General features: G+C 35.4%; 1 protein-coding gene, 1 long non-coding RNA gene and 1 pseudogene across 4 annotated transcripts; 1 reads left to right on the top strand and 2 right to left on the bottom strand.

Moving 5' to 3' along the window:
* Nucleotides 1–229: 229 nt before the first annotated feature.
* Nucleotides 230–1,108, top strand: LOC145799018 (uncharacterized). Its single transcript, XR_014341003.1, has 2 exons — nt 230–357; nt 548–1,108. It is a non-coding gene; the product is annotated as an uncharacterized LOC145799018 (long non-coding RNA).
* A 480-nt stretch (nt 1,109–1,588) lies between these two features.
* On the bottom strand, nt 1,589–12,260 carry LOC114260836 (ADP-ribosylation factor GTPase-activating protein AGD5). Of its 2 annotated transcripts, none has more exons than XM_028201017.2 (11): nt 11,749–12,260; nt 9,479–9,537; nt 9,236–9,326; nt 8,414–8,468; nt 8,201–8,291; nt 7,827–8,073; nt 3,904–4,129; nt 3,619–3,800; nt 2,688–2,924; nt 2,555–2,613; nt 1,589–1,950 (listed from the first exon to the last, which is right to left on the bottom strand). In XM_028201017.2, exons 1-11 carry the CDS (start codon nt 11,797–11,799, stop codon nt 1,809–1,811), a joined length of 1,440 nt encoding a protein of 479 aa, XP_028056818.2. In that variant the 5' UTR covers nt 11,800–12,260; the 3' UTR covers nt 1,589–1,808. The 2 variants fall into 2 exon arrangements, with proteins under 2 accessions (XP_028056818.2, XP_082744708.1); XM_082888582.1 differs by having other exon boundaries at nt 9,479–9,577; nt 11,749–12,217.
* LOC145798997 (GTP-binding nuclear protein Ran1B pseudogene) lies at nt 6,527–7,247 on the bottom strand (annotated as a pseudogene). The gene is made up of 2 exons (XR_014340912.1): nt 7,230–7,247; nt 6,527–7,192 (listed from the first exon to the last, which is right to left on the bottom strand). The product of XR_014340912.1 is annotated as a GTP-binding nuclear protein Ran1B pseudogene (transcript).
* Nucleotides 12,261–13,704: the final 1,444 nt, after the last annotated feature.

Genomic DNA, 13,704 nt, shown 5'->3' with positions numbered 1-13,704 from the left:
ATTTTTCCATAGGAAAATGTGATATATTTTTATTAAGGTGTAATTATTTTGTCTGCAATCATTGTGCTTTTGTTTTCAATGGTGTTAAAATATTCTCTCTTATATAGAGGTCATAATCTGGTGCAATGGCAAGTGCTATTTGCCTCCAGCACTGTGGCAAAAGTTCGGGCCACAGGAATTAGCCTCTCCACAAAAAGGTGGGGGTAAGACTGCCTACCTATTACCTCTCCCAAACCCTGCTGTAAGCTATGCAGCATGGCCTTTGTTATTTACCCACAATCATGCTAGGGACCAAGAACTTGAACACAGAAAAATATCAAGAAAAACAATGTGTGGTCTAGATTCAACACTTGTGTGGTGAGACTTACACTATGAATGAATTTTATTTTTATTTTTGATAAATTACACTTTGAATGAATTTAAACCATACATTATATTTCTTGGTCTTTTTCTGTGGTTGAGCTCTTTTTCTAGAGCTTAGGTTTATAGTTTTTGTTTCTACATGCTCACTTGTTTAAATTGTTACTAATTTTAATTCTTCTTCCAGACACATTTCTTCCTTCCTGAATATTTGATGCAAAAACAATAACAAGCCAAATCTTGACACAATGGACGCATTGAAAAAAGCCAGGGTTCCTGATGTTGAAATGGCTTTGTGTCAGGAAGGTAGGCTTTGCGAGCTCCAGAGTTGAGTCTCAGACGGATGGAGGGATAAAAGTTGCTGCAAATCACAAGGATATCGAGCTTCCAGATGGCGGTTTGAAGCAGGATGAGGCTGACAATGACAGCAATGGAGATGACACTGCTAAAGATAAAGACGGTGATGCCCATCTTGATGCACTGGAGAGAATAAAAAGGAAAATGCGAGGTGGATGGGCACCGGTCTGAAGATTTTGAACAAATATATATGAAGATTTTGGTTTAATGTATTTTTCTTTCTTTTTTGGAGGAAAGGACATTGTATTTTTAGACACATCGATGAAACTTCTGTATGTACATTTTTGCAGGAGGCCTTATTACATCAGAAAGTGACATTGTAGGTTCAAATGTTTTATGATTCCGCAAACATTATATGTATAGCATTTTCGTTAGAAGGGTTGAAAAGAAATTATAGCTAGCTTCACAGTTTTAACAAAATTAAATTGACATTTTCTACAATAATGGCAAATTTAACAGTGTTAATGGAGGTGATGAAATACTATATGATTCTTAGTATTTTGCACTTAAATATGTGTTGATGTCATATGACACAATTACCATCCATCTTGCCTAATGAGTTTGTCTAATTACTCTCTCAATTGTGTGTATTATTTAAACATGAAACGAGCGTTTAAATGTAGATAATGTTTAGACATTATAATAATGAAGGATAAAATAGGTATTTTATTTTTAAAATGATGATATCATTTTCATCTTTTTTACTGACTGTGAGAGTCAAAGTGACATGAAGTTTATATTTCAATCAAATATGGTATAATTATATCAAAATGGTGGAGCTAGTTATAATTTATTTGTTCCTCAGGGAGGTTTAGTGTAATTTATCCCTAGTTAGAATCATCTCATCATTTATCTTCTAAAAAAGATCAAATGAAGCAATTTGAATACCAATTTTATTGCATGAATGCATTTAAATGTACAAATGAGAATGCCACCTGAATATGAAACTGATTCCACCCCTTTACAAAGCATGCATACAGCTTCCAACAAAGAATGCAATCCCCAAACAATATTTTCCCAGGAAATCTAGATTTCCCCTTTTCCCGGATGGAAAAACAATCATCAGTTCATTCATTGACTCGTGCAATGGCTCATCGTTTAGTAAACATCCCTTGCATTAACGATGAAAAATCAAAATCTCCTCCCAATTGAGTTGGAATCTTTGAAGAATGTGTGCTGGCTCCATTGGTTGTTATATGGCTTTGTGGAGCTACTGGCCCCGTAGTATGCATGCTGAAACAGATTTTGTAGAATTAATGTGAGATATATGTTTTAAACACTTAACATATACAATGTGAAATTACATTCCACCCCTTGTCAGTATTTGTCTTTTAACAAGAAGTGACACAAAACTTAGAATACTCTTAATACCCTTAACTGCAAATGTGAAATTACTCTATTACCCTTCCATATCATTCCTTGGGTCTCATACATCATGTTTGGGTTAAAAGGAACTCTAAAATTTTCTCACCCTTATTCAGAGCCTGAGGATGTTTTGGCTAGAATTGTTACGGATATTAGAAGTAGGTTGTGTTTTTCGAGGAATGTTGAAGATACATAGATGAATAGGCATCTTTGTATCTTATGGGGAATTTCTTCTAAGATTCTTAAAGTCTTGATTGCTTGTAGTAGGTGGTTTTTGTTCAGTTCTTGTCTTGGTGAGGTTCTTTGAGCTTCTTGTTTTCTTTGTTTGATCGAACCCTATACCCTATACTCTAAACCCTAAATGGGTATGCCCAATTAGCTTTTTGTACAATAAAAGTAATTTACCAAGAAAAAAAAAATTCAAGAAGTAAAATATAAACATAATGAAACATATACAAGCATATGTATATACCTGTATGTTGGATAAGTAGCAGCACTCCTTGCAGGAAATGAAGGTTGTGTGTTTCCCATCTAAAAACACAATAGCAAAAACATTAAAGACTGAACATCAAAGTTCATTCAGTAAAAAAAATTATGAATCTGACCTGCATATGTTTTTGTAGCCCAGCCATAGGCATCATCATTCCGGGGACTTGATTGCCATTGATTCCGTTATTCCGAAAGGGAAAGTGTACGCCATTGGGGCCATGCAAATTTATATTCCCATAAAGTGTTTGGGAACCTCCAAAAGACTTCGCTGCAGAGGCCATTAGAAAGGGCTGTTGTTGAGGCAGAACTGAAAGTTGTTGTTGATGGACTGGAAATGGGGACACAATCCTGGACTGTAGAAAAGAAAAAGAAGATAAAGGTCAAAGACTCCAAGAATTATCTGCCTTCTTTGTAGGTTAAAAACAGAACTTAAGGGGTTGTTTGATAATGTTGTCTGTTTCCTGTTTTTGGTTTACGTAAGACAGGAAATAAGTTTTTGTTTTGTGTGCACGCGCACGCACACACACAAAAAAGTACACTATTTCCTGACATAACCTTTGCATAATTTGCACTAATTGGTCGCTTTCAGGTTTGAACCCACAAGCGTATGGGGAAAAAAAAATGAAAACAAAAACATGTTTGGTGAGTTGATAGAGATGGTGGCCGGCAGTGGCAGCCGAAGTTAGTCTCCAGTGTCGCCAAAGGTCAGCCATCCGGCGGTTGATGGTGACCAGTGACCAGAGGTGGTGGATGGTGGTGGTGGCCAGAGGCCGTGGGGGAGAGAGGAAAACCCCTTTTTTTCATATTTAAAATATTTGGAATCATTACACTTCTATGAAAAGCGAAAACAATATACCAAACAAATTTTTGTTTCCAATTTTCCAGGGAACAAATTCTTTTAGTGCAAAAATTTGTTCCTCCCTAGCTCCCTCTAAATCAATTCATAATGTCTTGGTCAGCATAGTAAATCCTATTCTAGCACACTGGCCTTCGATCTAACGGTTCTACATTTCTTGAAATCCCATTCAACAAAGTCATTGTATATACCTTCTCGAAGAGATTCATAACATCATTCTTCGCACCTTTTGCAGGTTTATCAGAAGCGGGGGGTGTCACCCACTGTAAATCTTTAAATAATTCCTCAAATCCACAGTTGGATTGGTTCTTGATTTCAACTGATTTTGAGTTAACACTTTCACTTTCCCCAGGCGTCGATGTTGTTTCAGGAGCTGCACGTCGTGGAAGTTCAAGACTATAGTAAGTTAGTAACAGTGCAATCAAATTACCAGAATTAACTAACAGCAGATGAAACTGCCAATGAGGGAAACATACACTGGAATACCACCCACGCATTTTCATCAGCAATGGAGGGCTCGGATTTGTTTTCGCTGGAGTTTCCCATGGAGAGCAAGTTAAAAAGATCAGTAGCATAATCAACCTTGGATGATGAAGAAACCTGGGTAGCATTAGTTCCCTGCTTTCCCAATTCAGTCTTTGAAGTTGCAATTTTTGTTTCTGATTTCTGATGGACTTCTTGATTTGTTGGATGCTGAGTAACCTGTTCATTAAGTCCAGTGTGTCAGAAGCTTCCTAAAATTGGTATTTGTTTCTAAGTAGTTAAAAAAGATCACCAATGAAATGCATCAACCTATAGGATGGGTGAGTTTCTGCATAACCAAAGTCAAATATGCATTGGATCAAAGCTGGATTTCCAATTCCATACTTCACTACAGCCCTCAGACCCATAGTAGGTGATATTGCTATATGATATCCCACAAAACAAACATCATTGACACTGATTTCACAAATCCAGATGCATTGCATTGCTAATTTGTAAATAGGTTATACTCAACATGTAGACACGACAATTTTCAAAAAATGCAAGATGCGTGGGGAACATGCACAAAATGTATAGTTTTATAAATTTATTAAACGTCATACATAACAAGATATCATTCAAAGATAATAATAAATGCAACATAACACTAATTCCTATAAATCTACATTGTTTTTCTTTTATTATTATATCCTAAGTTATTTTGTTCAAACTTATAACTACTTTTATACATCTAAGCAATGGACACATGCTCCCCAAGTGTCTGAAGTTTGTTTGGATCTAATTTTTTATTATAAAAAGGAACATGTTTGGATGAGTTTCTAAGACGTGTTGGGAAGTATTTGATAAGTGTCAGTGTCCAATATGGACACAATACAGATATGCCACCTTCTTAGAAATGTCAGTGCTTCTTGGCTCATAATTTAATACCAAAAAAAAAAAAAAAAGAAGAAGAAAAAGAGAGTGTGGAATGTAATATATTTATCAATCAATAATACATTTCTTTTTACATGGTATCAGAGCGATGTAGAAGACAGTTTATGGGGTCATGTCGGACCGTTGTAGAAGACAATGTTGTGACAGTTTACGGAGTCTTGCTGGACCCTTGTAGAAACTAACCGGAATCTATGTCGGGACAGTTTACAGAGTCTTGTCGGACCCTTGTAGAAACTAACCGGAATCGATGTCGGGACAGTTTACAGAGTCTTGTCGGACCCATAAAGGAGCTAACCGGAATCAATGTCGGGACAGTTTACAGAGTCTTGTCGGACCCATAAAGGAGCTAACCGGAATCAATGTCGGGACAGTTTACAGAGTCTTGTCGGACCCTTAAAAAGTCGCACCCTCAAAAGGTGTGCCCAATTTTGTCAAAAGGCGTGCCATCAAAAGGCGTGCCCAATTCATCAAAAGGCGTGCCATAAAAAGGCGTGCCATCAAAAGGCGTGTCCACTTTATCAAAAGATGTGCCATGAAAAGGCGTGCCAGTTTGTCGGGCGGCAAGAGGCGCGCGATACGCGTGGCTGCCGCGGCTATTTAACCAAGACGAAGGCTGAGGCTGAGGCATACCATTCTGAAACCTCTGAAACCAACCCTTCGCTGAAAAACTCTGCCTCTGCGGAGAGAGAAACTGTGGAACACTTTGTTGCCATTCTGTCACCAACCCTTCCGAACATTACCAGTCTGAAATTGCTATTTCGCTGAAACACTTAGCAACCCAAAAACATGGCCTCTTCTTCCCGTCCAGTTACCCAGAACCTGCTCACGCTCTTTCCAGAACTGAACGAGCCCACAAGAGAAATAACTGGTGCGGTGGCCAGTGAACCGCAACCAAACACCTCTGGTTTTGCTCCATTGAACTTTCCGATGCGGTCGGTGGAGCAAAAAATGGCGATGCAAACTGATATTGAGGCTAATCAGTATACTCTGAAGTCATGCGTGGAAACCATGACGGCGGTCACAAATTTGTCGAACCGGCTGCAGAGTAGGACAAATGAGGTGCAGCATTTAAATTCCCAGCTGGCTCTGCTCCAACGCATGTATAAGGATGCGCGAGCAGAGATAAGCGTGCTAAGGGCAGAAAATAAGGAGCTGAAGCGGAAGGCCACCGTGATGTTCCGATTTGGAGGTCCTCCATATGCTGCAGTGGAGGAGTATGGGGGAGTGAACGTGCTCAGTGGACAAGGAAACACGGAGACCGGACTGGCACGGGACACCCAAGATAAAGGTAAGAAGAAGAGACCTGCAGTAGAATAGAGAAGGAAAAGAAAAATCCCACTGTGGGTGTGGTTGTTTTGTTTGTATTTTATTTTATTTTATTTTATTTTATTTTATGTTGTGTAAAATGATGATCGGGGTGAGGCCCGATATGAATAAAATGAGTTTGCAGTTCGTCTTCTTCCTCCGTGTTTGTTGTTGTTGTTTTTTTTTTTTTTTTTTTTTTTTTTTTTTTTTTTTTAATTTTATAAGAAAATAAATAAATAAATAAAGAAAATAAAAGAAAAGAAAGAAAGTGGAGCAACGGGTGAAGTGCAAAAGGTGATGATAATGTTTTGTGAGTGGAGAATAAAGAAAAGAAAAGAAAGGGATGGTGTGCTATTGCTAGTGCTGGTGGTGCTGTTTTCAAGCCCCGTGATGGTTGGGATGATTAAAAAAAAAGGGACCATGTGCAGAGAAGGGACCAGAGAGAGCTGAGAGAGGGAGAGACTTAGGACCCTTTTTCAGCATAGCCATAGAGATAGAAAGAGGTTGCTTTGGCAGAGATCTGTCTGTTTCGCCATGGCTTGGAGGGTGCAACAAGTCAATCTGCACTTCAGGAGGAGCAAGTGCGGGAGACTCCACAAAATGAAGATTGGGGTCCCCTGCAAGCTTCCTGGCAAGGTACAAGAAAGGTTTTTCAAAGTTATAGTTACTCTTAGCAGAGATTTCATAGTACTGCAAATTCTTCTTCCTGTGGAATGTAACCTGCTTTGCCTTGACCTGCCTGTTCTTCACATCAACCTTGTTTCCATAAAGAACAATGGGTATATTCTCACAGACCCTGCACAAATCTCGGTGCCAGGTGGGAACATTCTTGTATGTCAATCGAGCAGTAACATCAAACATGATGACTGCACATTGCCCATGAATGTAGTAACCATCTCTAAGACCACCGAATTTCTCTTGCCCAGCAGTATCCAAGCAATAAAATCGGAGTTTCCCACAGTTTGTGAAGAAGTCCAAAGGGTGAACTTCGACACCAATGGTTGGTTCGTACTTCTTCTCAAATTCACCAGTGAGATGCCTCTTCTACATCGGTCTGATACCACCATACAGTGTCCTCTACAACGTTATGACACCCCATACAGTGTCTTCACCAACGGTCTGACACGACCATACAGTGTCTCCTATCCTTTTTTATTTTTATGTATTTTCTTGTTTTGTTACTCTCTCCAAACTCAAGTTGGTTAGTTTCTCTCCTCCTTGAGTTTGCGGGGGGCTGTTAGAATTTCCCATCTTTACCTTCACCTACTCCACTACACACTCCACTTCACCTACCTCTACTCCACTACACACTCCACTTCACCTAACCCACTATCACCTCCACTACACCTACTACCACATTACCTTCACCTACTCCACTACACACTCCACTTCACCTACCTCTACTCCACTACACACTCCACTTCACCTAACCCACTATCACCTCCACTACACCTACTACCACATTTTCTTCTATATATAGATTGTATAGGCATTGTAATTAATGAATCTTGTAACACATCAATCAACTCATCAATCAATAATACATTTCTTTTTACAAAAAGCGTGCAGTTATAACAAGTATATCAATGGACAAAAAGATCAATAATGCATTACAAATAAAATAGAGCCTAAAAAAAAAAAAACATTAGTAAAGACCAACTAGATAAATTCTACTTACCTGCTGAGACACTTCAGGGGACACATGATCATTACTTTTTGCAGCTACAATACTTCTAGTCGTATTTGGCAGCTGAGGTTGGCTTTTTGACTCTGTCCTCTCATCAGTAGACTGTTTAATACTATTGGAATATCCAATGCCACTACTAATTTCAGGTCCCAGTTTATAAACCGAAACCTTCTCTTCTCTTACAGTTGAGGGTGATTTTACTTTTCTATCCCTAGGAATCCATCTTTTATCCACATATCTGATAGATCCACATCAACAGTAAAGAGGGTGTTATTGCCCTTGAGAACAAAACAAGGGAAAAAAGCAAAACTCTGAATCAAGAATATATTACACAATTTCATATTGATCACCCAACAATATCGTACTTTGCACGAATGAAATTCTCAATTCCAACTCTATTGTACTTGGGAGGCAGCTCAGCTTCCCAATAGCTATTTGATTTCTCATTTCCCATGGCTGCAAGGACCCACAAATTAAATTATCAAAATGACTTCAATCGCCCAGTTTCACATTCTTAAAAAAATGATTTAACATGATCAGAAAGGTTTAAAAGCCTGAAAAATAAGAGTGGTTCTCACATTGAACAAATGCAACCTGATCTGGAAGCCATGTATCCAGTGTGGCCGATCTCACCTGCAGCAAAATCAATAGAAATTTGTTAGGCATGATGTGGTACAAAAGCAATAATTTATTTCTAAGAAGCATCGACGCAGACACAGAAACAGACACGGGTATGGACATAAGACAATGCAATTTTGAAAAGATTAGGATACACATACTGCAGGGATACGGAAAAAAAGAAAATACATATATGTTTTATTTGCAATGTATATAAATAAAATTTAAGGGCAAACAAATATAAAAGGAATTAATTTATATGTGAGTGTATTTTTATTTTATTTTTCACTTTCCTCCCTTTTTGTTTTCATATATTTACTTTTGAGTCAAAATCAAAATTCTAAAATTATTATAAAAAATTAAAAAAACTCACAAAGGTGTCCTCAAGAGTGTCTAAATACAGGACACGCGTGTCCGTGAAGTGTCCCCAAAGTGTCCTACAAAAAAAATAATAATTAAAAAAATTGACAAGACACATGGCACGTCCAACACATGGACAAGCATGTGCCTATGTGTCCGTGTCCCATATCGGCACCCATTTGAAGTGTTGGTGCTTCATAGATTTATTTTCCTGGCTTTTAGTTTTTACAATTAGCATCAAATACTGAAACTCACTAAGAACAAATAACTGATGCATGTGAAAACTGTGGAGGTCTACGCTACATATAACAACACAAATTTGGCTAAAAAATAACTGCCATAATCAAAATTCTGACATTTTTAAGTTCAAAAGAATAGAAAACCGAGAGAAGCCTGAGGAACCAAAAAGCAACTCTATGCACCTTTGAAATGTGTACTCCAAGACTTCGGTGAATCCCAGAACATTGCATGCAAATGAAGATTCCTATATTCACACTAGCCCATCTTGGTCCTCTGCATTGAAACAAATCACAGAAATAGAAATTCAATCATGGTGTGAGACATTAAAAAATGTCGTCTTCATTGTTTCCCGTCTTTATTGTCCAAACACCCAAGATATTTCTTCTGCTATAAAATTAGTGTCCATATTGCTCCAAGATACCTACTTGCTTTTGCAGTCGGCACATTCTCTGTTCTCTGGTAATTTAAGAAGCCCCTCCAATGTCTGCAAATCAGAACACCAAAAGGGTTGTTGCTATTCATATCTAGAACATAGCATAAAAAAAGAAGAAAGTTGAATAGCAGAAAAAATTGAATTGGTAGATAATGATGAAATCAAAGTACAATAAACTCTTTTCAGAAACCAAATAGAAAATGTTTTGGGGATAAGGAGAATTCACAAGCCAATGAAAATTCTGGATTGGTGAGTTGCAAGAGTTTCCAAAAAGCATGATCAAGTGTTGCTCATTCTATCTTCTTCATATTTACTTATTGGATTCAAAAGTATTTAACAATTCGGTAATTCAAAAGTATACAAATGTATTTCCATTTAATGGGCTTCTTAGTATACCCATAACGAGTCAATATCATAGAAAGGATATTCTAACATAATCACATCCATAGCTCTGAGGATAAGTCAAACAGCATAACCTATGCTAATGCAAGTTTGTTTTCTAGTTTAAAGTCCGTTTCTCTCATTTTAACACTTCATTTCTTTATTGGATTACCCCATTATTTCTTATTTCTATTTCTTGGAGTTGATGTCTGATGGTTTCTTATTAACATACATATAGCAACATCTTTTACTGCCAAAAAACTCTACATTGAAGCAAAAGAAGAAGCAGCTCATGGACATCGAACTTGCAAGTTAACTTGCTTCTATGAGTGATTTAGAAAGCATAGAAACCTTTTTGCTGTCAGACCCAGAAAACACAAAAACAAAAACAAAAACAAAAACAAAAAAAAACTTTTGGCTGTAACGCAATTCTGAAGACAGAAGAACCTCTAGCATTTAACATAACATACAGCTATGTGTATTTTTAATGTGGCCACCAAAATATAGTTTACATCAGTTACAACAACTAACAAGGTGGACTCTTATGGAAGACATCAAAGTATATCATTAAAACACTTTTGGCAGCTATTCTATGAGCTAAATACAACACAAGACAACTGCTCAGAGTTATGAATGATAACCAGTTCTTTGTTTTTAAAATAAAGAGTGGATAATAATTACAACCAACTAAACATTTCATACAAAATTCATGGGCATTGACTATTCAGTAGGTAAACAATAATGAATTCAGAGAACTACTATTAGAACAACTATATGAAAGGCATTAAAGAAGAAATGTCCTAGGGAATCAAATAATCTATTTTTCGTCTTCTTAAAAAAACTAATAATTAATAAAGTGGAATTGATTTCAAAATTTTTGGAAACGGGAAAAGAAAGTATTTTCACTTGTTTTCAAAACAAGTTCACGCTCTCTCCTCTCTCCCTTATTGCCTTCAGCACTGGCTAGAGATGATAATCATAACTACTAGAATAAAAAGAATAATCTGATTTTGATTGTACAATTCAATTGCCAACGGGGATGGAAAAAACCATGTCTTTTGAGAATTGTCCAAAAAAGTCACTATTTTTTATCCAAACAAAAGAAATTTGCAATAATTTAATTTACTTACTTATTTTTTTAACACAATTAAAATATTGAAAAAAAACATCTATACCTAAGCAAACCTAATTATTTGGGCACGTTGGTTGGATAGCGCATCCATTTCCTATTTTCTTTTTCCGTTTTCAATTTTTTTGGGAATGGAGACACAAAACTGTTCATATATTATTTTTGTTTTCGAAAAGGCAGAATTGATTCCAAAACTTTCAAAATGCTTAGAGAAAAAATATATAAATAAATAAATAATATTAAATAAATAAAAAATCAAATAAAGTTTTCACTCTCTCCTCTCTCCTTATCGCCTCCAGCCATCACTGCCAGAGGCCACCTCCGGCCAGAAACGAAAATCATAAATACTAGAATAAAAAAAATAATTTGATTTTGATTGTACAATTCAATTGCCAAAGAGATGGGGGAAAAAACATGTCTTTTGAGAATTGTGCAATATTGTCACTATTTTTGATCAAGTAAAGGCTCATCATAAATCCATGCTCTGCTTAAACTCCAAGGTTTAATATCAACAGAACAACGAAGAACAAAACACAAACAGAAGCAGCCTAAAGTTTGAATTAACACCCTAATCAATGAGCTGAGAAGATGGAAAATCAAATCAATTCAAGCAAAGAAGAGTTTGAGCTCAAGCAACTGAAAGAACTCATAAACATCCAAACCCATAAATGGTTTCAAGTAAACATCAAAACCCATAAAAGATTTGAGGTAAATATCCAAACCCATAAAAATTTTCAAGTAATTGAGTAAACCTTTCGATGCTTGACATTGAGCTCTTTGGAAACGCTGGCCTTCTGGTTCATGGTCTCCTTCTTTCTCTCTCTAAAACTCTAAAAATCTCTTCTCTCTCTCTCTCTCGTGCTAATGAGCTAAATATTGACCTTTTTTAATCTGAAAACTGTTGAGCGCTCTGTTGTAATTTGAGGTTGGCGTATGAACGCGCGTGAAAGAGAATTTATTCCGGCTGACCGTTATTGGCCCGAAAGCTGTTTGTTTGTTTGTTGGTTTCGTAGAAAAGGGCAATATAGCAATTCAATTCCCTCTCTCTCTCTCTCTCTCTCTCTCATAGTATTACCTTCACTTTGAGGAGACTTCGTGGAGTTTAACCTTCACTTTGAGGAGACTTCGTGGAGTATAACCTCAAACTTGAGGTCAAGATTAGGAATACGTACACACATCTCTTCGATGAGCAAACACAATTGTAATATTTTAAATTTATATATCAAAATTGAATTTAAAAAGCTTGTATTTTAAAGGGTTAATTAGCAAAAAAATCTAAACTTGTGGGCCATATGTTATTTGATATAAAATTTAATTTTTTTTTTTTTTTAGTGATAATGATACGAGCTTAAAGATGTCAAAAAAAAAAAGTCATTGATGTCTGAGAAGTTGTTCCCATTGGAAAAATTGATTGATAAAGTTATCAGTGGTGAAGTGGATAGATTAATAATTTTGAATAAATAGGTGACACCATAACACTTACAAAATAGGTGACATTGGGCAAATAAATGACACGTGTATAAATAAATGACATTTAAATAGATAGACATATAGATAAATTTTAAACAAATAAATGTTCTTTTTGAATAGATAAGTGTCCTTGTTTGACTTGAGCCTATTAATTTTAGAAATGGACCCTGCCCTGAGTGCCCTATTTTAAATATTTTTTTTTTAAAAAAATTATAAAAAAATACTATTTATACAAAAATTTCAAACAAAGTTATTATCCACCATTAATAACTAATTTTCTTATAATTTTATAAAATTTAATCAAATTATTTTACTTGAACGTCCATTCAAATCGAGCCTTATAGTGCTCTCTCATCTATGTGAAAAAAATATATATATATTGTATTTTTTCACTATTATGTTTAGATGAGTAAAAAAAATACATGACATAGATGTATGAAAGGAATTTCTTTTTCTTACTTTATAATTTAATGGATAATATTGGTATTATAAAAGATAAACAACAAATTTGTTTGTTTCTCACTAAATCTCACCACTTTTAGTTAGAAATAAAACTTATAAAATAAAAGAGTTATCTTCTTCTCTATTTCTTATCATTTCTCATATAACTTATAAACTAAATATGATAAAAGAGTTATTATTTATATAATTTCTTACCAAATTACTCGATCCAAATGGACATAAAAATTCATAACTAAATAAAGAATGTATATGCATGGATTTTTTTTTTTTTTTTAAAGCGTACCTCATCAGTAAATTTTATTTTATTTTATTTTTTGTCTATTTTAATTTATGTATTCATAGCAAATCTGCATAAATTTTTCACACAATTAACTATTATATGTCTTAATTCTGTGAAAATCTACTCTACTTCTACCTTCTTTTTTTTAAGAATACCTAAAGCCATGCGTTGGGCTACTTTTCAAAAAACTGTTTCTTAATTTTTCTCGAAAATTATAAAATAAAGTAAAAGATAGTTTGGTTTAAGAATTGTTTTTTCAAAAAGTTGACTAAGAAAGAATCATGATGTGTTTGATTTGAAGAGTATTTTGCACTTTAATTTGTGGGAACAAAAGTCAAGATTGTTCTAACAATGGTGCAACCCAACCCTTTTCATAGACCAATTAATTCTCTTAAAAGTCGATATAATATGCTCAATGCATGTTAAAAAATAAATAAATAAATAAATAAATAAATAAATAAAAAGTGAAAAAGTAGCAAAGTTGAATTGAAATGAG

This window comes from Camellia sinensis, chromosome 9 (genome assembly GCF_055761805.1).
Source record: "Camellia sinensis isolate YWXY chromosome 9, ASM5576180v1, whole genome shotgun sequence".
Taxonomy (NCBI): domain Eukaryota; kingdom Viridiplantae; phylum Streptophyta; class Magnoliopsida; order Ericales; family Theaceae; genus Camellia; species Camellia sinensis.
This window is presented reverse-complemented; position numbering and strand designations above follow the sequence as displayed.

Excerpts from the sequence above, each read along its gene's own strand:
- LOC114260836 (XM_028201017.2), bottom strand. The coding sequence starts at position 11,799 with ATGAACCAGAAGGCCAGCGTTTCCAAAGAGCTCAATGTCAAGCATCGA. Across the intron at positions 9,327-9,478 it reads TGTGCCGACTGCAAAAGCAA|AGGACCAAGATGGGCTAGTG; the intron begins GTAGGTATCTTG and ends GTTTCAATGCAG. Across the intron at positions 8,292-8,413 it reads TCAGGTTGCATTTGTTCAAT|CCATGGGAAATGAGAAATCA; the intron begins GTGAGAACCACT and ends GGGTCCTTGCAG.